Here is a 24118-nt window from a genome sequence, read left to right as displayed (position 1 = left end):
AGAGAAACTGGGCTTTGAATTACAGGTAGTTTGCCATGGCACTGCACTAACACAATGCAGATTAAATGGATGAGTGCTTCCAGGGGGTGCGGCTGGAAAGGTGAGTAAAGACTAATCCATCAAAGGAGAAGGGCTTTAATCAACTGACAATAGTGTAATACAGTAGTTAAAAAAAAAAGAAAAAAAAAAGAAAATAGATGCACTGCTTTGTGATGAACCCATCATTAAATTCATCTTACTCTGGTACCAAATCTCCCTGCTGCTCTTCCATAAAGAAAACATTGGATTTCTGCTCACTTGCAGCATCATCAGTCTTATTTGTTGATTTAGATTATTGGCTTTTTGTGGCAGGAGCTGTATCTCCCTTGTGTGTACAGACCTGAATGCTACGCTCTAAAAAATAAATCAAACCTCTAATCTGTCTGTCTATCCTGAGTTTCTTGTCTATTTATCTATAGGCTACTGAGTTCCTTCTTTCCCTCCCTGCTGTCCTGCACAGGGGGCACAGCCTCACACAAAAGTGACTGTTTCCTGCAGGAATTCGTTCTGCATCCTACGCCTTCACCCATGTCTCCCCAAGCCTTGCTCTACTCCTCCTCTCCCCTCCTCCTGCCACTGAGAATTTGCCTGCAAAGGAAGCCAAGGCAGAGAAGCCCCCTGATCCCACAGGCTGGCTTCCAGCCCTGCACTTGGCAAACTCGGGAACTGAGAGATGATTTGTGTGACGCTATTCCCGTCCCCCCCTCCCACCACCTCCCCCTCCCTGGGCTTTGCTGAAGGAAGGACACAAACCTGACACACCGCAGACCGTTTGCTTACCGTGGCAAAGGCCAGGATTTGCAGACGGGAGCTGGTGATTGACAGGTTAACCCCAGGTCCCCAGGGCTGGTTTCACTGGTCCCACTGTTACAGACCCAGATTCCCCACATACCATGCCCCTGCGGGTCTCTTTATAGCTTCCCATCCCTTCGCTGAGCAATGAAGCCATTGTGGAGGGGATGGGGGCCGGCAGGGCTGGACATCCTCCTCCCTCCCCACCTTCATGCAATATTTTCTCCAAGTCCTTCTTGCTTGTCCCTCTCCCCTCGGTGCCCCCCCCGGCACTTCACACGTGTCAGGGGCTGGCCCCATGCCTCCCCGAGAAAGGGCAGGTTAATACCTCTGGGCCAAGGCTCTTGCTTGCCACTCTGCATCCAGCCTCCGGCTCCTCCGCAGCCATGGACAGGATTTTCTCTTCCTTGCTGCTCTCTTTGCTGCTTCTTCTCCAGAGCTATGGAGTTTGCGGGGCGCCTCCGCAGCCGAGAGGTAAGTGGGGAGCTCAGTGGTGAGATGAATGGTGTCTGTTGGTCCTCTACCTCCTTGCCACCAGCCTGCTTTGTGACTGGGAAGGTGATGAAGGGAGAAGAAATGCCCAACATCAACCAGGGAAGCAAAGGAGCTTTCTCAAATAGTTTCCCAAGGCAGCAAAACCTGGAGATGTGTTTGCTGGTGCCTGTTACATCGCTTTGGAGGAACAGTGGGAGTCTGTACAGGGGTACTGCAAAGGTGGCATCAGGTCAGCCCCGGCGCCCAGCATAGCAGCAGCCTTGGGGCTCCCTGATTTTGGCTGGAGGAGGCCCAGGCAGGAGGAGGGCTCTTCTCTGCCTCCCAAAACTGCTTCTCCTCTTCACAGCTCTGCAGAGGGCTGGTTTTGCTGGGACTGCAAGAAGGAGTTGGCCAGACACTCCAAGTTCTGGTTAACCTCAGTGAGCAGGAAGGTCTGGGTCAGGTTGCTGAGGATGGGCCTTTCCTACGTTTTACTTCATCCGTTCCTTGAGCAAAATCCTGCCCTGTTTGTCTTTCCAAGTGGGCTGTAGAGCAGCCAGATGGGAGATGAGCTGCCTGCTCTTTAGGTTGCACAGTCTCTAGCTCCTAGTCTGCAATTAGTGTCAGCTAGTACTGAACACAGAGGGAGGGGCTGCAGGGTCTGGTAGTGAGGAGCGTCTTTCCTCTGCCAGGGCAGGATGCTGCCAGGGGCTCCAGCCAACCTGGGGAACTCACCGCAGGAGAGGTGGCCAAGGCAAAAATTACTGTTGGGTTTTAAAAACGTTTGAATGATCTTATGACGATGCATAATGCATATACCTGGGCAGATTGACAACTGTAAAACAGGCATGACAGTAACTGCAGTGTTAGCGGCTGCTTATGGAGGGGAGTTTTCGGATATACTGACCTGGTTCTACTTAGCAATTTGGAAAAGGAGAGTTATCTTTGCTGCAGAACCCTAAGCACTGCCCAAGTCAGGAAACTAAACAGACCAGTCATTCAACTCAGCCCTACTGTGAGCAATTGCTATTTCTAAAATAAACACCTTTTAATTCTGAGTTACTTGGCAGATTTCCTGTTCATTTTTAATGAATATGGCAAAGATGCCCAAAGAGATATTTTCTTGTAAATCAGTGCATGAGGTTCAGCTATTCCCGAGTAACTTCAGATATGGACATTTTTAAAAATAGAGGAGGATTTTATTTTTGGTTTAATTCAACTTTAAAATAAACTATGCTGAGTCAAGATGTCAATCAGATCAAGCGTGCCTGACTGTCACCTCCGGGAGGTAACCAAGGCCTGTCCTGCAGACCCTGATGTGTGCACAGTGGCTGTGACCAGACAGGCTGAAATCCCAAAGCTGCCATCTGATATCTTCTTTTCTCTCTTCATTACCTTGAAATATACTTCACTCTCATAGAAAGAGGTTAAAAATGTTATTTACAGCAAAATCACAGAGCTTCCATGCAAAAAAAGGAAAATATACTTCAAAACTTTTATTGCATCCAACTGTTCCTAGGGAAAAAAAAAACAACCCAACCCAAAAAAACTTTTCTTCCTTCATTTGTCACTAAAACCCGAGGTGATTCATTAGCTACAGTGGCAAAGAGGAACTTGCACTTTATTTCTGGAGGAACTGATTGTGAGACTTTGAGTCTTTCTCTGTACCTTCATTTCTCACCTGTAAAATGGGCATAACCAACCCCTAGTAAAGGGATTTGCAGTCCTGCAGATGGACTGCCAACGGAGTTTTTCCTTCCTCTGCAATGAATTATGGTGGCAAAGTGAAGTCACCTGTGTGGGAAAAGGTTATATTGCATTTCAGTGGAAACCAGAGCATCTGACAAAGTAACCACTGCCTGCTTCCCTTCTACACACAGCATCTTTTGGAGAGACCTTTCTGGGAGCCAAAACCAGATTCAGTATTAGTGTCTCTCAGGAAACTAACCTGATTATATTCTTTATGGATATATCACAGGGTATTTATTTTCATCTGTCTGAAAGACTGAAAGCTCCATTAGATTTCACACTGAGGACTAGCTATAATATTTATGTCATAATTTGGAACAGATTTGTTGGCACAAAAGCTCACATTTAAAAATCTGTCCGCAGAAATCTCCCTTATGATATAACCTATATGGTCCCTCTCTGCGAAAATCAAATATTAAGAGCACTTGATGCCCCTGCAGAGACAGGCTAAACGATAGAAAAAAGTTAAAAGAACAGAATGCTATAGATCTGGTGGGGAAAATGGGACAATTCATTTAGAAAATCATAAAAAATATCAGTGTTTTTTATGTTTTGCCAGAGTTGAAAATGAAGATGGAAAACAGCATGAAAATGAGAACTTAAAAAAAAAAAAACACAACAACAAAAAACAACAAACCAACAACAACCCACTGAGCTCTTTGCATTGCCAGTGCTTCCTGTTGATGCCATTTACTTTCTACAGTGGATATTCATGTCTTACTATGGGGTTGTAGAGATTAACGATCAATTACGTGGTTCTACATCTCTCTATTGTATTCTCCCTCACCAGCTCACAGAAATAAAACAACGCTGGTCTTTGCTGCGTTACAGTATTTCATTATTAGTGCCACTAGCTGAAAAAAACATGAGACTGGTTCATGTTACGTTGGACAGTTAATCTGGGCATCTTGATTCACAACCGAATCTGAACTGCTGAGTTTCATGCCCGCTCTGGTCACGCATGATGAAGATATAATCTCATTAATTAATATTTATGCGGATTGCTTATCCATGTCCAAAATGTAATAACTCCTTCTGAGACTTGGTTTGGTGCAGAGTTGCATGCTCAGGCTTCAGTCCACAGCTTTGTTCCTCCCTCTGCACTGCCGTAAGTGAATTAAGTTTCATGTAGACATTAGCTGTAGCCTGGGGTGACAAGTGGGTAACCTGCTCCCACAAGTGCAGGGCTGGTATCTCATCAGCTCACTCCCTCAGAAGTACATGTTGTCAACCAGTAACTGTGCTTTTCTTACAGATGCTTTCCTATGAAAGGAAAAAGAACATTTAGAAATATTAGGTTAAAGTGGTCTCACTGGGCCTCTCTGAGACAGGCAGAGAAAGGATTGAAGCCTGCTGGTCCTCTACCCTCAGCTGCTGCTCTAACAAGCCCATTCTTTCCCTCCTAAGATCCTTTTCTTTTATTTTTCTCCTCCTTCCATATCCTTTCCAGGCACCCTGTGTAGAACCAAACCCACTGACTTGGTGTTCGTCATCGACAGCTCTCGAAGCGTGCGCCCACACGAGTTTGAGAAAGTCAAAGTGTTCATGTCCCGGGTGATTGAAGGTCTGGACGTGGGCCCCAACTCCACCCGGGTGGGTGTGATCAATTATGCCAGTGCCGTCAAGAATGAGTTTTCCCTCAAGACCTACCAAACCAAAGCCGGGCTCCTGCAAGCGGTCCGAAGGATTGAGCCGCTCTCCACTGGGACTATGACTGGCCTGGCTATCCAGTTTGCTATTAGCCGGGCTTTTAGTGACTCAGAAGGGGCCAGGGTGAGGTCTCCCAATGTTAATAAGGTAAGCAAATTAGTCGTTTCTTGAAAGCTCTTTCTTTCTTGTGACTCATCATGGAGGGTTTGGAAAAATTGGAAAAGTGATTGTCCCAGTGCTTTGATTGTGTGGGGACAAGTGGGGGTTAATTGTCAAAGGTTTCCAGCTCTTGACTCATCTTGAAAACAAAGCTCAACTTTCTTTTGGGCAGAGCTGGCCAGAAGCTGTCAGGGTAGATTTAACCCAGTTTCACTAGCTCTCCTCTCTGCCTGGAGCATCTGTCCTCTGGGACATGGCTCCCTGCTTCCAGTGTGCCTGCAACAACAGACTGCCCTGAGATGATGACCTCAGCCAGGTTTGCTAGGCATGAACAAACTAGGATTAACAATGGTCATCTTCCCAAAAATATTGTAATAAAGATGCTTCAGAACCCACCATAGTAAAAAACGAGACAACCTTCTGAAAGTTTCCTTTGAAGTGGCCCCTTTCAGCTGCAGATGTAAAGCAAAGTGCTGTTTCAATGCCCTCCACTGCTCCTCCAGTCTTCCAGAGGCTGGCTAATAGCTATGTTTTCCATTCTGGGTATTCTCTTCAGGTGCACAAACTTTAATGAGCATTTAAGGCTGTGGTATAAGGCCAGCTTAACTCCACATGTGGTTGCAATGGGCATTGCCGCTCCTGACCCATATTCCTTGTCCAGGAAGATCAGCCTTAAAAAAAATATTCCCCAGATACCTCGTTCACGCCTTTGGATTTGACCATGAATGAAATCAAACCTCAACCCAGTGACTGTCATCAGCAAAGCTCTCTTCTGAGCACGTGGAGAATGTATATTCTTGACAACACGTGCTTTAACTAAACATCGTGAACACACTTCCTAGGCCTTTGTGTTCCATGCCAGCTCCACTGGCTCTGTGCTATGAGGCTGGACCAGAAAAATAAGCAAAGGAGTGAGCAAGCAGCTCGAGCTTTCCACCAGCTGGATAAAAGTCCAACTGTTGGAGTGAGGAAGCCTGGGATTTTTCTCCTGACTACAACATTTTTGGAACATCAGTCACTTTCTCTCGCTGCTAGGAATGCTCTAGAGAAGGCTGAGCACAACACAGAAAAGATGCCCAGAGTTGACAAGTCAAAAATAATCCTGAAAAGTGAAACATTGCCACTGGTAAATATCAGCCAACTCCAAAAATCATCAACCTGAAGGCTCTGCTGGTCTGGAATTCACAGGATGCCCCTAAAAGTGAGGCAGTCACCTACAAGGATGATCTTGTGTGCCCCCTCACCATGCTGAACTCTGAGCAGCTTGCAAATATGAATGAATCCATCCTCATACAGTCTTTTATTGCAGGGTTCAGAGTCGGGAAAATTCTCTCAATTTTAGCCTAAATCTGGTTTGATGCAATAGGAAGAAAACCAGGAGTAATAACAGGAGAAAAACACACTCTAAGAAACTTTCACGAAGACTCATTGGCAATCAGTTCCAGAAAGAGAAGCTCATCTGATGAGCCATCATGATCACATCTTTACTCAAGCTTACAAGTCGCCTGGTGCAAAATCTAACAGCCCAGCTCTTGCAGGGAAACTCTGAGACCTAATTGCAATAGTTTTTATTCAAAAGGAGGAACACTGGTGTTGTTTGTCAAATTCTTTGAGGTTCACTCAAAGAAATCATTGCAAAATTGAAAGGCGTTATTAATACTGTATTGTTACCGTTAGTTTTTAGTAAAGAGCTTTAAAATCCTTTAGGTGCAAGACTAATTGTTCTCATTCATTTAGCTGAACTAATTCAAAGAGATCAAGCATGGATTCAGGCTTTAGCTCAAATCTGCTATTTTCTAGAGGTTCAAGCAACTGTCTGTTGCTGCCGAGGTGCCTTTTGCTTTCCCCCACTTCCCCAGCAGCAGATAGTCTGCTGCAGGGTGGCAGGAGAGGCAGCAGCGATCCATGCTCTCCACTCCCACTGCTCTCAAAAGGCTTTGGAAAAGATTCATTTCTCAGAGAGCTCAGGCCTGCCCGGTTTCTCCATGGATGACTTCACTGAAGAGCTGTTTCGGATACTGCATGGGAAAGAGCTGTTTCCTCCAGTGAAACGGTTCCAGAGGAGCTGGTGGGCAGGTGAGAGGCCTCCAGCAGAGCCCTCCTGCCATCTCAGCCTGGCCAAATGGTGGAAAAATGCGAGGAGAGTGGGAGCTGCAGGTCTCCCCTAAGCAGGATCACCCATTGGTGCACAGGCCTTTTGGTGCAGGAGAGTGTTTGGTTTTGTTAGGTGTTGTTTAGCACAAAAGCAGACAGCTGAACTGAAACAAACAAAAAAAAAATCTGGATGATAATACCTATTTCTGCTTTTTCAGAAATTTTTACTGTGATTGGAGTGCAAAAATTGTTTATTGAGAAAGAAAACACAAAAAAATCCCAACAGTTTGAATGCCAGAGCACAGAAACATTTCAGTTCTTGAGTATCGATAGGCAAAACAGACATTGACTTCTCACTACTTCTAATATGCCCTTGTAAAAAAGCTTATTTCTCATCTCACGTCATTAATTGTGGTCCCAATGTCCAGAAGTGCCAGAATCTCCAGGCAGGAGGGAGGCTCAGATGTGCTTGTCCCGCCTCCTACAGTACCAGCAGTAGCTGCCCACTGTGTGACAGTAAATGTGGTGGCAGTCAAGGACAGGGTGGATGCTGGCCCTTTCCTTGAGGTGGTCAGCTGGCACTGGGGGAATGATCACAGCATTCATTTCCATGTCTCATGTCATCAGACAGATCAGCAGAAATGACAGGCAGTTGCTAATTTGCCCTTCGGTGGACTTGGGACCTAAGAACTCAAGGTTGTCATTGGAGTGAAGCTCTTCCTCGGGCTCCATCCCTCTACCCTCATCAGCCTGGAAGATTTACTTGTAGTCAGGGTCATCAAGGTGGCTGAAGCCGTTCTCCTCTTTCCAACACTTGTCCTGTGAGCAGAGGAGGGTGGCAGAGGAACAGCAAAGGGAGTTAAGACTGTGCCATGTATCTGCTCTCTTCCACATGAGGAGCTGCTGGAAGAGCAATTCCAACAGCCTGCATGGCACCAGTGATCCCACCCGGAGCACAACCCTGACACAGCTCCAGCAGCACCCACAGAGCCCGCAGATCTCAGAGCTGGGCAGACATCTTCACCCGAAGGTAGGGGAAATCGAGAAACAGGAAACCTATGGCCAGTCATTGCACCTAGAACGGCACCTGGGTTAGGAATGAGGGATCCTGAAGGAGGGGTCAGGTTTCCTGTCTTGTTGCATGCAGGCAGCTCCCGTTGCTTTCATTGGTTTTATTATTTACCTTTCAGATGGAACAAATAATGGGATCCTTTTAGATCCACTTTCCTCTAAGACCACTACCCAATTCATTCACAACCCTTAGACATCTCACCACACTATTTTCTCGTGATTTTGTCTAATTTCTCAATGTCTATTTAAAGACAAGGTGATCATGTTTAAGTCAAGACTGGGACACAGTCCTGATTTATACAGTATTATTGTTATACTTCCAGTATTAGTCTCTATTTTTTCCTTAATAAAGCCTGACACGCAGCATTGACCATTACTGTAGACCGAAGATACATTTGCACTGAGCTGTCTATCCAAATGCCTGGATCCTTATCTAACTATTCTCTTCCACACCATTTAAGTAACCCGTTTCCTTGCGCACTCGTTTCCTGCTCTTGTCTCTTCTGCAGCTGGGCTGCCAGACAACTCTCTCAACATGATATTGCGATCCTTGTGGTTTTCTGTCATCTCAATACACAATAAGAGCTGCTATGTCCTGCTAACACACCAAACAAGCCTTTAGCTTAAATATCTGAACGTTTGAAAAAAAAAAAAAAAATCAAATTTATTTAGCAGCTTTGACGCAGTAGCATGGCTAAAGCATCAATGTTTCTGTGGACAGCAGTAGAAAGAACTCTAAAGTTGCTTTGTCTCCCTGCAGCTTTATTTCCTGGGCATCTAAAAAGGTGGAATAACAGTAATGGTCTTTTTCATGATTTATCTTAGGCATTAAAAACAGAAGGGGGGAAAAAAATCACTGCAGGCTTTTCCCTCTTTCCTTCCACTTCGGGTCTGGTCAAAGAGGTAGAATCACAGAAGGGTGGGGGGTGGAAGGGACCTCTGCAGGTCATACGGACCAACATCCCCTGCTCAAGCAGGGCCACCCGGACCTGACTGCCCAGGACCGTGTCCAGAGGGCTTTTGAATACCTCCAAGCTGGGAGTCTAAAACCATTTGCATTCCTTGGTTCCCTGGTTATTTTTTGCTTTTTCCCATGATGACTTGAAGTCCAGCAAACTTTTCCCTTCTGTGACCCCCACGCTCTTCAGGATGGTCCCATCACCTACCTGGAAGGAAAAATAGGTCACGCAGTAATTTAGGGAGATGAAGCTTCCAGAAGTATTGGACATGGTCCTTGCTCCTTCACACAACAGAGGTCCAGAAGACCTTGTGAAACTGTGCTGTGATTGTCAGCCATGTGGGATACTGGTCGAAGCATCACAAGATCATTACGTTTTGCTGTGCTCTGTGCAGCAAATGTCACCCCAGAACAGGGAAAACCACTATTTGCTTCTGTAGAGGCTCAGAATAAAGTCTGTTTATACCTTTATCAAAAACTACAGGGGTGCCCAATTACTTTTATCTTTCTTTAGGAGGAACAACAAATAGATTTTGAAATTGCTGAGAAAATCAAGGGCTTATTCAACTTTCTGCCCAATTCCCCTTTCAGTGCTGCTACAACATTCATGTTATACACTGCATAATGAGACATAGCTACCTCATTAGCTGCTGGATTGCCTACACATGGCAACCCTGAAATATGAATACCTAGGGATGCCTGTGAATACTCTGGTGTCTTAGTTAACCAAAAATAAATTGTGTCACAAGAACATGGGGGATTTCTATATCCAGAAAGTTAGGAATTCACAGGAAAATGAAAGGTAGTGGTTAAGATGAGTAGAAGTTTTGACCTTGAAAAGCAAAAGTTTCTGAGTTTCCTTAGGGCAAAACTGGAGATCCTGTACAGCTATTTGAGACAGCAAAAGCATTCACCCTTTCTTAATTCTTCTCACACGGCCACCTGCTGAGTCGGGCACAAGCCCTGGGCTGCAGAGCAGTGTCAGCCTCTCCAGGCTGTGGCAGCTGCTTCTTTCTTCCAACCTGTCTCTTGCTCTTTACCAAACAAGGCACATAAAAGGACTGTAAGCTTTCTAAATGAGGCAAGGTCACAATACAGAGCATTACAGAGATCCTGTGACTGCAAATAATTTGGAGGTAGGTTTATAAAAAAAAAACAACAAACCAACAACAAAAAAACCCACCACTTTTTTTCCATGCTGAAACTCACTGCCTCAGGCTGGCAGGGAGGGAAAATGTCTAGATGGAGAATCGTAGGAAAAAAATCAGGATTTCCTGATTATCAAGATCACTAACAAGATCACTTTATATTTATTCTATTTCTTACAGTCTTTCTGTAAGTACCTGGTCCTGGTCCCAGTCACAGACAGGCTCCCTGGTTCGTTGGTGCCTGGTCTGACTCACTGTTACGTTCATTTCAGCCATGGCTTCACTGATTAGTTCTGGATGCCTGATCCGGACTCTTTGTACCTCTAAGTTTTGTTCTGTCCAACAGCAGGTCAGAAGCAACATGAATTTTGAGTGCTCTATAGTAGATTTTCACATAGATCCATTGTGAAGATCTTGCCCATCAGATCCGAATGTGGATGCTGCTACCAGATACCTCCTGGGTCATATCTGGGGCTCAGGCCTATGTAAAGGTGCCACCCTGGACGTGAAGGGCAAAAGGATCTGGTTAAACTTGGAAAGCCAATTTATTTAGACAGAGAAATGCCAGGAGGACGTGTAACATCTCCATCCTGTGAGCAAGATACGCAGCTACTGACAGAAACCTGTTCGTAGGGTGGTGTGGCTTGCAGAAGCGACGTGATAATGCATCTTTATTCCTGACAGGGTGGCTTTCGATAAGCTCTAGTTGACAGCCCCCACCTCAGAGCTGCTGCTGCACGCAGAAAGCAGAGCTGAGCGGCTGAGTCGCGGGCTCTCTCTCCTGGCAGAAAGCACGACTGCACGGCTGGCTCTGCGCCTGGGCCTGCCTGCTGGGCACAGACAGCCCCAGTGCCCCTTTTGGATGACCTTTGATTGGCATGTGCATTCCCCTTTACAGCACACACTGACATCTGCCACAGGTGACACTTCCCCTTGTTTTGGCCACAAGCAGAAGACAAATATTTGATTTTTTTTTTTCCCCCCCTTGGAAGCAGCTAGTTGCAGCATTGGGATGTCACTAGGAGTTTCTCATTTTGCAGCCCGTAGGAAGTGCTGATAAACACCTGAACTTACAGACCTGCACTAGATTGAAAAGCTCTACGTTTTTCCTGGTTCACCTGTAGTTTGCACAGAAGGAAAGCTCTCAACAGGGCAGCAGATTACTTTGGTATCGCAATATCACTCTGGGGCAGGTGAGTGCAGCATTCAGTCACCCCTCAGCTGAAGGCTGGGCAGAGGGGGAAGGAAACGCTTCATCTGCATGGCCAGCACCCCTTCGATGTGCGGGGCAGGGAACCCCCCTCCTGACCTTATCTGAGGTGACATTTTTCTACCCGAGAAAAAAAAGCCATTGTACTGTCCTAACTGAGCAGCTGGTGGGTCTGATTTTATCTTCAGAAAGATGGAGAGTATATATGGCATCGAGGGGAACAGCAAATACTGCCTTAATGACCAGATGATAACTCGTTCAAACTCACTGTTCCTGCCAGATTTTTTTTCTGCCTTTTTCATTTGATGTTTCTTTCTATATTACTGAGGGTATTTGCCTGCAATGTGAAGGTTTTTTTGCTTAGCAGCTCACCTCTTCCTGGTGATTATATTTCTCCATACTGCATTACATCCCAATCAGCTGCTCTGGAGCTGACAGTAGTGTCACAATAAAACAGTTGTAAGGAAAAGTGGCAGGAGCAGATGAATTAGCACAGAACAAAAATTAAGATTTTGTGACAATGCCACTCATCAGAAGAAAAATAGAGGAAAATGGACAAACTAGCAACAGGAGCAGGGCTCTTGGAGGCTTTCCACTGGTTCAGGGCTCCATCCAATCCAAGGTGAAGTCCAGTTCCCACTTATTTTGTCTCTGCTATTTATTGTGGGACAGGGAATCAGAAATCATGGCAAGCACTGACACAGCGTGGCCTTGGGCAGATCTCTTCCCCTCTCTGCTTCAGCTTCTCTGTCTATAAAATGGGGAAGAGTCTTCATCTCAGGATGCTTCCATGACATCACCTGAGATTCTTTAGAGTCCCATACTGAGTTAAAGTTGTCCTTAGTGGCAGCTGAGGGTTCATGAAGATAGTTTGGCTTGAACATTAGTTTGCGTATGAGGGACATAACCTTTACTTTGGTTTCCTTAGGGCGAGATGCATCAGTTGTCCCTTAACTAAATCAGTCAGGTCCCTGGCAGTTCGACCTTTTCTAGCTCAGAAGGAAACAAACTGCACATGAAAGAATGACTTGTGTGATCTCGGGAAGAGGGGAAGAGGGGAAGGCATTTCCTTTTTCTTTAATTTTAGTAATGTGAAACCTTCTTTACTAACCCAGCCTGTTCCACAAGCAACAGAGGTATTAACACCCATTTGAGCATACACCTTGCCTCTGCCCTCCTCTGCGTAGGTAGCGATCGTTGTGACGGACGGACGGCCCCAGGATGGAGTGCAGGATGTGTCAGCAAGGGCCAGGGCAGCTGGCATCGAGACCTTTGCCATTGGGGTTGGACGGGTGGACATGCACACGCTGCGGCAAATTGCTAGCGAGCCCCTGGATGATCATGTGGACTATGTGGAGAGCTACAGTGTTATAGAGAAGCTGACCCACAAGTTTCAAGAAGCTTTCTGTGGTAAGTCCTTGCCGCAACCCCTGGGGTCCTAGCCAAGAGCTGCAAGTGGCTGCCAACAGGCTTTTTACGTGGAAGGTTTATGTGTGATCACCCTTCATCCATCTGCTTCCTTGTTCCAAGGACTTGGGTCTGCAGGAGAACGGAGTGGCATGGAAAACAGATGGTCTTTGAAGTTTCCTTTCAGAATTTCAGGTTTTGCTTAGGAAATTTCAGATTTTAGTTAGTCTCCAGACTTCCTTGGCACAGAAGAGTTTGTAAACATAACCCACATACTCCTTGAGGCATTGAAAAAGAACCTGGAAAACATGATCTTTATATAGCTAAAACCATTGTCCTTATGTTTAAGCCTACCTGGGCAGACCTGAGAATCTGGTTTGTAATTTTCCCCACCAGTATTGTCTTCTGAATTCCCAGTCAAGCAAGGGACGTTTTCATTTCCCTGATAGAGGCTAAAACCGCCTTTGCCTGGCTATGCTGTTGTTTTTGCAAGCTTTGTGAGGCAGGAAACTCTCCTGGTTGGTGCAGTATCTAATGCCTTCCTGCGCAGCATATAAAAAGAGCCTGACTATCCTACAAACACACAGTCACTCCTACATGAACTGGTGAATGGAGTGAGAAAGCTTTATTACTTGCAAACGTACCCACAAGACTGTAGGAGGTGGTCTATAAATAATCCGTTTTATGTGTCAGGAAGAGAGGCCTGGGGGTTTGGCACACCCATCCTGCCAAGCAAAGATGTGTGGCAACACTTTTTAAAAAGTGTGATACACCACAGTGCCTGTGGCAAGGCACTGCAAACGCATACACACAGACAGACCTGTAAAACTCTCTGATACCAATTTCTTCTAGGTGTAAAATTTCATGATTCAACCTCCAAGCTGAAAATGATGGGGGTGAGCAGCTTTTTGTCAAGGGAAATTTCTTCCTCTGTAGGAAGGAGGAAAATTTTGAATATACAGTGAGTCATGTATTATAATCAGGTGTCGCTGCACCAGAAGCTGATGAAAGAGGGGAACAAATACTTCATACTAAAGGGGTGATATAGACAAAATATGAGAAGGTGGAATCCAGGCCATGAATATTTGTGGGAGTTTGTGTTGGCTGCCCTAGAGTCAGGAGTCAGCCAGAGAGGGAGAGGCCAGGCAATGTGCTCTGAAGTTTTGGCATTTGGTGTCATTCATAAAGATAAAGAGAAAAAAATCCTTTCTGTGCCTTGCTTTTCAAATTCATAACGTGCAGATGACAAAGTTCTCCCCATGGTAAAAATCCCTCAGAGATGCATGGAAGGGAAGTGCTGTGCTAAGGGTTGTTATAGCTAACAGAGAATAGCACCATATTAACTGCCAAGTGGGCTGTTATCGTGCTATGCAAGCAGCTGCACAAAACTGTCCTTGGAGATGTACCCAAACACCACCTGCTATTGCAGAGCACAGTTTGTGGGTACTGACAGCAGGAAGAACTGTGCGGCACTGTCCAAGCTGTTTCCCATAATGCTCAACAAACACATGGGAAAAAAAAGGGAGACCCTCCCTCGGTGATTCAGTTACTAGTTAGACTAATCAGACCTCCTTAGGCTTCAGAGAACTCAACCTGAGAGCCCAACGTTACTGCCATCTGCATGGTTACTAATACTCCTAGTGACATGAGCTACATATACGCTGGAAAGATCTACCAGTGTTGGCACAATAAGCAGACACCTAATTGGGAAGGCCAGAAGTACAAAATACAGGCAGAGCAGAATACAACTGGCTTGAGATAATTAATAGAAGCCCCTTAACTTTGAGAGACTTTGTGCCACCTTCGATCGTTTTGATAAAACTCAACGCTCAGTTTTCTGCACAGATTTCTTGCGTATTTGTAAACAAATTTGCTTCAACCAGATCTGTTTACTTTCGAGTTTGTTTTCCGTCATCATTGCTGTAGCTGTGACAGGACTGTCAGTCACTGAATGCTGCTGGCTCAGACTGCTGCAATTCAGCTTCTGTTTGCTCAGCATCTCAGGAGTCAGATCCAGGTTAAGATCAGCAGGCAGAAATGTTTGTAGAGAGGGAATCTGAAAGCTGCACAGACGAGGGTAGCTCTTGTGAATTCCAAGTATGTTCGCAGATGAATCCCATCCAGGAAAGACAACTGTACATGGGGCTGAACTCACTAATCCTAATTGTACTACATAGATGGGAAAAATGGGTATTGGCCAGCCCAGATGGTAGGTTGAAAACCAAAGCTCATCCAGTCGCTTTCAAGAGTGAAGTATATTGTGATATGCTCAACAGACAGCTGGTTCTTGCCCTCAGTATGGAGACTAGTCCTGGCTGTGCCTTGAAGTCAGGCGACCTGGGAAGATTTCTCCTTGCCTCTTGTATCCCAGTCACTATCCAAGAGGAATGACCTCTGCTTTGTCTTGCTGCAGAGTGGATTTACTTATCACTGAGCGCAAGGGACAAATACAATGCTTTGTGCGTGGGCTGCGCAGGGTCTGGGTTGAGAAGCCTTGGCATGGCCTTTGGTTTTAATCTGCTCCTTTGCTTACAGTGGTGTCAGACCTGTGTGCCACTGGAGACCATGACTGTGAGCAGATCTGTGTCAGCACCCCAGGAACGTACAAATGTGCTTGTAAAGAGGGTTTCACGCTGAACAGTGATGGGAAGACCTGTAGCGGTATGTAATGACTTTCAGTTGCACTGAGCTGAGCTGGGATCTGCAGTGCTATGGTGGGGATAGGATTGAGACGGAGGAGATGTGTCCTGTTCACAAAAGGCAGAAAAGGAAGCCATGTACTTATAACCAAGAATCATTTTGAAAACATTAGTGTGAACTGTTGTTGAGTTTTGATTCATTAAACCTATTTCATTAGCAACAAAACAACACTAGGTTTCTATTTTTCTACATAATTAATTGGGGTCTTAGTGGCTGTCTTTTTTTTCCTCTCTTCTCGTATTTTGCTTCAGCTTGCAGCGGAGGGTCAGGATCTGCTCTGGATCTTGTTTTCCTGATCGATGGCTCCAAGAGTGTGCGGCCTGAGAACTTTGAGCTGGTGAAGAAATTCATCAACCAAATTGTGGACTCCCTGGAGGTGTCAGACAAACAGGCCCAAGTTGGCCTTGTTCAGTACTCCAGTTCCGTCAGACAGGAGTTTCCACTGGGGCAGTTCAAGAACAAAAAGGACATCAAAGCAGCAGTCAAGAAAATGGCCTACATGGAGAAAGGAACAATGACAGGCCAGGCTCTGAAATACCTCATTGACAGTTCCTTTTCCATCATCAATGGAGCCAGGCCTGGGGTCCCCAAGGTGGGCATAGTCTTCACTGATGGGCGGTCACAAGATTACATCTCTGATGCCGCTAAGAAAGCCAAAGACTTAGGTAGGTCTCCTGAATTCTCACTGAATTGTTTCTCCCTTGGACCAGGTACTACATCTAGTATCAACCTAGGTGCGACTCTTTCCCTGGAGATGTCTCTTACTTAGGATAGAAGCAGGTTACCATAGAGTGACTGACTATCCTTGCACGCTTATAAAGAACTTAGAGCAACTCTGGCTGGGGTTCAGATCAATCTTGGTTTGCTAGCAGCTGGTTTTTGTTCCCACAGCTCCTCTGCGTCTTTAGTCTAAGTCCGCTGGAGGTCTCTCTGCTGGGCAGGATGGAGTTTCACACACTTGGTATGGGATGCACACTGGTCTAGCATGCTTCACACAAATGTGAAGGAAACTGCAGGGAGAAGATGAGGATTTGTCTGATGTTGGTAATGAAAGTCAGGTCAGCATCAGTGGCACGCATGATGAGGCAAAGACAACTATCAGAGAGCCCCTTGGAGAATAACAGGAGTTGTAGGGCCAAGTGCAGCTTGGCTGTATCAGCCTTAAGGCCTGGAAAAGAAAAAGAAGAAATAAAACAATAAACAAAGAAGAAACACAGATTAAGGGAGTAATCATGGACTCCCTGTTGAAACAGTCAGACACACTAATAAGAAACTTTCTTCAGCTTCTGCTGTATTATTAAAAGTGCACAGCGGGTACATATTGATATATTTATGTGTCTAAACACTGTGAAGTATGAATATCTTGAGATCTGCCCCTTTGCTGACCTGCTGAACAAGTTCCCAGTCTCCTGACACCTCTGTGTTAAATGGATGCAGCCCATGTGAATAAACTCATGAATTGCTAAATCCTTTATTTCCTTTTAGCTTCGGTCTCGACCACTAGATGGGACTAAGGGCTAACACATAATAATAATAATAAAGGTCAGGTACAAGCTCATGAAAAGCTGATGTTTACAAAGCAAGCTGACATGTTATGTGGATGTTCAGCTCTTATAAAACAAAAGATCCTTATAAACTGTATCTGTATCATTTATTCCTCTGAGACAATAAAACTTTATGCCTTGTTTCTTCCTCCTCTCTTGTCCCTACACAGAAATCTCCAGCATCTCTTCATAAGTTATTTCAGTGGGATGAATAACAAAATGGTTATAACTAGACTCCAAACATGTTCCTTGGGTTGAACTTTAATAAAAACCCCAATACTGGATACACCCAGAGGGAGAAAGACAGGCAAAAAGAGAGGAGGGAAAACATTGTCAGTGTTTAGACATGGACAAGTAGAGATAAGTATTTCAGAAGGGTTCAAGTCAATGGGAAAACTGCAGTCCAGTTCAGTAGTAACAGGTTTTAGCCAGCGGTGTCCAATCACTCTCTTCACAGCGAAGCACAGTACCTGGACATGTTCTTAACTCACAGCATGGCTTGCTCTTGACAGACTATATGAGTTGCAATTTTTGAAAGAGATTTGGCTACAGTTTTGCTGAACCACAGGTCTCCATGGCACGGGGATTTTGCCACTACATAGACTGATTAATGGGGGCTGTAGAGTATTTTGAAAACTTCCAGTTTCCTTTTGCTGTATTACTGCTTCCATACTAGTTGGATCATGATCCTGTCAGGGTGTTATGATCATCTGTCCTGTCTTGTATCTCCAAAACATTGTTCTTGTGGTGATAGGGGTCATTGTCTGGATAGTTCGAGTAAGAGTTTTCTTGCAAAAATATTTTGGAACCCTGGATGACCTGGCTGAAAAAAAGTCTATAGTAGTAGAGGGTAAGTGGGTTCCTTTCCCAGTTAGCATCCGCAGAGCTGTGTAGAGACCAGGGGTCCAGAAGGTGAGCAAGGATGTACAAACTGACAGGGGGTGGGTACCATAGCAGCATGATGCTCCATGGTTCTCCGACTGACAAGCTCCCATTGCTCGCAGGCTTTAGGATGTTTGCTGTGGGAGTTGGCAACGCAGTTGAGGATGAGCTGAGGGAAATTGCCTCGGAACCAGTAGCCGAGCACTACTTCTACACAGCGGACTTCAGAACCATCAGCAAGATTGGGAAGAAACTACAAATGAAAATCTGCATTGGTGAGAGTGGGGAATTGGGGAGAGGGGGGATTTAGTCATAGCATTTTGAAGGCTATAAGCAGAAAAATAAAAATGCCCCTTCAGATGGATGTTAGAAAAAAATCTCTGTTCTCAGTGCATTGAGTTGGCAGGGTACGTGCAAAGACCATGAGTTATCAACATTTTGGGTGGTTACCTGAATGACAGCCACCCCTACTCCTCAGCCATCTCCCCCTCTCACAAACTGCTTTCTCCTTCCTTTTTTCTCCACCTTTCTCCCTTTGTCAACTTTGCTCTTCATAAATTACGAATTCAGGCTGTACCAGGTCCTGAGAATAGCCAAAAGTGACATAAAGAAAGAAGAGATGCTCTTAAAAGAGAAGCTAAGGATTGATTTATCTGGCTTAATTTGATCATCACAAAACTGGACATCTGAGTTGGATCCTGTTAACAACTGGCTGCTTCTACAGTCAAACAGACACCACAGGGGTGACACATTTCAAGTTGAAATAAGCATCTAGTATCTTCTACATGACTTGTAGGTGTCTACATCTGGGCAGCGCGAATACTAAGTTGCTCAGGTTTGGACAGCCTAGTGAAGCAAAGGCCAAGAGAGGACTGAGGGGGAGACAGGCATGACAAGAGGAGTCAAAGAATAACATAAAATTTAAGGAATGTTGACCTGTAAATAACTTGAGTCTAAAAATGATTTTAGAAGAACTACCACAGTTATTTTAGACTCTTGTTTTGAAGGAATCATATGCCTCCTATGAAGTATTTGCCCTTTGCAATGTATCTGCTTGATCAGGCAGATTATTGTGAATCCCAAACACTCAGGTTTCATTTAAGACTTTGAATACCTCGCAGCACTTCTGAGAGCTGTACTGCCAGGCTCATCAGGAACCTGGCACTCTCCTGTGGAGTCCAGGTGCTCAGGCTCCTTTATCCTGCTGGGCAAATATTTCCTTTCAGTTCCCAGCGAGATACATTGCACACAGATCCGATGGGGCTCATTTAGCTCCCAAGAGAGCTCTGCCAAGCTCAGCTCTACTTCCCACGAGTGTGTAGACCTGCCCTTGAGTGTCCCATGGCCCCACATGATTCAGAGCTCTCCACTGCTCTCACGGCATGCAGAGATGCCCTACAGCATCAACTGGATGATATACATTACCAAATGTTTGCTTTTCTCTGAAATTTTTAACATTGTTATTTGTGCCATAATCAAAAGATATCCATGTAAATAATAGTGGTTTAGCAGTAGGTGACTCATCTGCTTTTCTCCTTGAGTGTATATTAAAGGGAAAAAGTACTTGGGAAGTTAGGGACCTTGCCTCAGGAAAACCTGGTTTGGTTGCTTGCATCTTTACAGATGTCCTGGGTCATGTTGGGCAAGTGCCCTGTTCTCCAGAATCCTAAAGATGGGACCTTCTTTTCCTCCTGGGAAGTCTGAGAGGGACAACACCCTCCATAGTCCCATGTCTGCAGAGCCTGGTAGCCAGGCTTGCAAGACAAAGAGTCTCTTTGCCATGCTACCTTAAAAAGTAGGAGTCAGGCCAAGAACAAGATGATGGGAGCTATATGAAAATCCCCAATGTATTTAAATATCTTTTGAGAAAGCACATACATTCAGGCTTCAGCATTAAAAAAAAGTAAAAATAAATTTCGGAAAAAGTATTTGTTCACAAAAAAAGTCAATTTCGGTAAAGATCTTAACATTTTAGTTTAAAAAAAAAAAATTAAATGAAAGGAAATATTTCCATTTGTTTGATTTCCAGTGGCAGCTTGTATTTATCAACAGATGGCTAGAAATCTTCTCTTAATATCCAGCTTTAGCTTACTCATGGCTGGTTTAATCCTGTTGTGGTTTTGAGCAAGTGATGTCCTTTCCCTTAAGAAGTCCTTCTCCTATTTACTCCGTCCATTTGCTAGACAGTTGAGCTGATTTAGTGTGGTCTTGTAAATATCTCCTTTCTTTTCCCAGTCATCTCAACACCCTTTTCTGATCCTATTCCAGTTTAAGTTAATTTTTCTTGAAGAAAATATGTACATTATTGACATAGATTTGCAAAATTATTAATGCACATTGCTTCTCCTGCTCAAGAAATGGAGTACTGAAGCAAAGTTCTAACAAGTCTTGACTCTCAGATGGTAAAGAATGACTCAAATTTTTATTTCACAGAATAAGAGTAGGTACCATGGTGATGGTATTGGGAAGACAGAGGTTGTTTTGAGCACTGTATTTAGTTGGATTCAAATTTTTGGGGGCAAACTTTAAGCATCAGTAGTAGAGCTCAGTGGGTCAGGAAACTGGAAATCCAGGAAAGGCTCTGCACAGAGCCTGACCTGTATAACAAGATAATGTGAAATTTTCTAGTTGACAGAGGTTAAATCCAGATGTGATCAGTCAGACAATTAGAAGCAATGATATTTTCCTTTCCTTCCTGTTTCTGATTAAAAGAAAAAAAAAATTGCTTTTTGCTTTATTTCACTTGTCTCAGTGATTTTGATTTAATCTTTGTTTTGTATCACTTCACTCATCTTCTTGATATTCTGATCTGCAGAGGAAGATCCATGTGAATGTAAATCTATTGTGAAGTTCCAGACAAAAGTAGAAGACCTCATAAATTCATTGCAGCGGAAATATATCCTTCGGAAACTGTCTTTGTTCGGAACTCAGTGGGTTGGGTTGTGCTTTCTGGAGGGACCAGTGGGGAAAGTCTACTTGTGGGCGAAGGAGGTTGGGTAGGTGTTCAGGAAGCTGAGAAACAAGACATTTGGGTTATGAATGTGTGTAACAAGAATAGTCCCTCCACCAAAGCGAATAGCTACTGGTCTGACACAGAACAAATGCACCAAAACCAGTAGAGCCAAAGTAGAGTATCACAAAGCATTGCAAGACAGCAGTGAGCTTTACGCACCAAGACCCAGGCCAGTTTTTAGAAAGATGATTAAATGATGCCAGTGTGACACGTGTGGAAGCATGGGGTGATGATTCTACCTCTGCAAGCTTGTGAAGCAAGGCCAGAATGCAAGGGCTGAGGGCAGCAGTGACTAACACTGCACTGTGAGCAGACAAAACCCCTGGTGTACACATGCAGCTGATTCACTCAGTCATTAAAGCTCCACGGATGGGATTCTTAGATGGTAAAGGTCTACAATGCAAACATCTGAGATGGCTGCCCAAATTCCTCCACAGCACTGGAGGGAAAGAGAGTCTTCTACAGCAAACCACCCTGACTAGATAGTTGGTGGTCTGGTTAAACTCAGGTGGATAGGTCCAGTAGTCATGGGTAGGTTCAAATTCTCCCAGCTGGCTAAAACTCAGTTCTGGGAGACTAACTTTCACGTATCTGCTTGCTGCAGAGCTCTCCAGTGAGGTGATCTGGGTCCCATCACAACTGTGTGTGGGACTGCGCTCTGCCATGCTGGGTCCTGCCATATAGACCATGAACAAGCGGTTGAAAGACAAACAAGGAACAAAAAGCTGTGAATAAGATTCAAACTTCTTATGAGGAGAGGAATTAATGAAACCTTGGGGTAGCTCACACAGGGCGAGGGAGATTTTTCATTACCGAGAATATAATTTTAAAAGCACTGTTCTAATTTATTCACACATTTTTGTGCTGTGTTATGTCAGTTGAACAGTATCTCCTACTCTTTAACTCAAACTGAGTGAAATCCACGACTTATGTTATGCAAAAGGTCAGAGTAAAGCAGTAGTTCTCACTCAGCGTGTTGCCGCTCCCAGGCACATCATGAAAAGCAATTAATGAAAAGAGCAGAAAATTGCAACACTAAGAAAAACACTCTGCTCCACTCTCCACACAACCCATACTGCTCAAGGTCAGGGGTTCTCTGCCAACCACTCAAAACACACTCCAATCATTCTCACATTTTTTTTACTCTTCCTTCCATAGTAAATGTATAGGTTCATGTGAGAATGTGTGCATGCATGAACAATTTCTACCTTCAATAAAAGTTCATCAAGCTGAACAGTTCTGGAAATGCCAGAGTGGATGATGACAGCATTCCTCTGCTGCCTGCTCCCAGCAAGGTAACTCCATTTGTTATCTGTTCCGCAAGTCAGGGGAGCACTTGAGCAATGAATCACTGGTGTGCACTGTCGTTTTTCCCCTTAACTCTTGCTCACTGGAAGCTGTGGCAAAAAGGATTGAAGCCCTGGAGAACAAGATCATCTAAGATCCCCAAACAGTATTCTTTCCCTTCTTCCTAATGTCACAAAACTAGAACTCCTTCACCTGTAACGGAGGGCAGCTCAGCCACAGTGCTATGGCCAACTCGTATTTTTTAAAGAGTCTAGTCTACCTGCATTTGTTTTAAAGGGAAGAAGTATAACAGTAAAGCAGACATTGTATAACGGGCAGAGCACTGTGCGTGACTGAGAGCTAGACCATGCTAATGTTTGTTGCATTATATAGAGTGCATATATTAAAAAAAAAAAAAAAAAAAAAAAAAAAAAAAAAAAAAAAAAAAAAAAGAAAAAAAGGAAATATTTGTTTTTGATTTAAAGCTTAATATATATATATATGTTAATAAGTACTTGATTACAAGTTCTGTGAATCCTTGCTGTGTTCTTCTGCATCTTTTGTTTCTGTGCATGAGATAATTTAATTTAAAAGTCAAAGTGACTTAAAGTCAACTCGGATGCTGAGCGTAAAACATCAAAGCCGCTGATCAGCTTATTATTGTAAGCAAGACGCATTTGTCAGTAAGTAGGTGAAATATAGTCGTGATCTCTGAGTGCGCGTTGCAGACAAGATAGCATAGGATGCTGCTGCTAGTTGGGTTTATCCATAGCTGCTGTGCAATACAGAAAGAAAACAAGCTCAGCTTTCCTAGGCAGTGAACGGTCTCACAATGTCTCAGTGAACTAGCACCTGAGCTAGACCTGTTCTGGGTAAGTCCTGAAAATGTGCAAGGAGCCAGTGCCGTGGCAGAACGCAAGGCAGTACTGCTAACACCAGCCCCCGATGTGCCCCTGCTCCTCAGCTCTCTGGGCTCCACGTCCTCGGCTGAAGCTACAAAACGTCATTAGCACCCAAAACGCAGGGAACCGCTGCTGGAGCTGCTGCTGGTGGAAGCTGTGCCTTCGTTACCATGCTGACCAGAAGCTCACTAGCTCCTTCCTTGTCCAACACCTCGAAGCACCTTCAAAGCCAGTAAGTTCATCTCAACAGCTTTCAGACTCTTCTTCTGTTCCTGGATTCCCAGCGCTGGCAAGACAAAAAAGCAATGTGGACTGGAAGCATGTAACGCTGCCTGTCTCCCACAGCTGTAGTCTGGCTAGGCACCGAGGGAAGAGGCTGTGCTTATTCACGGCACCATGGCACACGGCTGAATGTGAGCACAAGGGGTTGGGTTTGGAAGGGGTTTTATTTTTTATTTTTTGTATCAAAATATTTATACTTGAGACTATGTGAAAAGCTTTTCAGAATAACTTGGCCTGCTCAAAAATGTCACCTTAGCAGATGTGTTTTGGGTGAATAATAAAAGTTTGCTGAAAATTTTAAAAGCGAATTTAACTTAGTTCTTTGTGTAAGCTTTGAGGTAGTTGCCTAACAACAATACGTCTCTATAGTCTTGTTAGTGCGTGGGAAAGCTTCCATCTCGTGTCACAACATTTTATTTCAATGCAAGAGAAGAAACAGGGCCATAGATAAACTGAGACCCTTCTTTCAAAACAAAAAATTCTTTTACAATAACAATTTATTATACTCTTGGACTTGCAGGAATGAGTCAACACATTTCCAAGTATTAGCTCAAGGACTACAGTCAGTTCTCGTTATCAAAACCTCGTCCTCTCAGTCAAATCTTGTATACCCCAGATTCCAGAGGAACCCCTACCAACTCCTGAACATCTAGGGAAAAGATTTCTGTCACCTGATTTTACACATAAAATCTAGACCTCTGAGATTGAACATCTCATGTTATAGCTGTTTCTCAGTAGAAATAGGTACCACAGAGCA

General features: G+C 44.4%; 1 protein-coding gene across 1 annotated transcript; it reads left to right on the top strand.

Annotated features, from left to right (window-relative positions):
* Positions 1 to 1210: 1210 nt before the first annotated feature.
* On the top strand, positions 1211 to 22384 carry MATN1 (matrilin 1). Its single transcript, XM_026863345.1, has 8 exons — positions 1211 to 1305; positions 4505 to 4851; positions 12532 to 12754; positions 15287 to 15412; positions 15703 to 16116; positions 18000 to 18152; positions 20693 to 20773; positions 22282 to 22384. Exons 1-8 carry the CDS (start codon positions 1218 to 1220, stop codon positions 22329 to 22331), a joined length of 1482 nt encoding a protein of 493 aa, XP_026719146.1. The 5' UTR covers positions 1211 to 1217; the 3' UTR covers positions 22332 to 22384.
* Positions 22385 to 24118: the final 1734 nt, after the last annotated feature.

This window comes from Athene cunicularia, assembly GCF_003259725.1.
Source record: "Athene cunicularia isolate RWA chromosome 23 unlocalized genomic scaffold, athCun1 chr23_part1, whole genome shotgun sequence".
Taxonomy (NCBI): Eukaryota; Metazoa; Chordata; class Aves; order Strigiformes; family Strigidae; genus Athene; species Athene cunicularia.
Note: the sequence above shows the minus strand (reverse complement) of the source record. Positions and strands in the feature narration are given on the sequence as shown.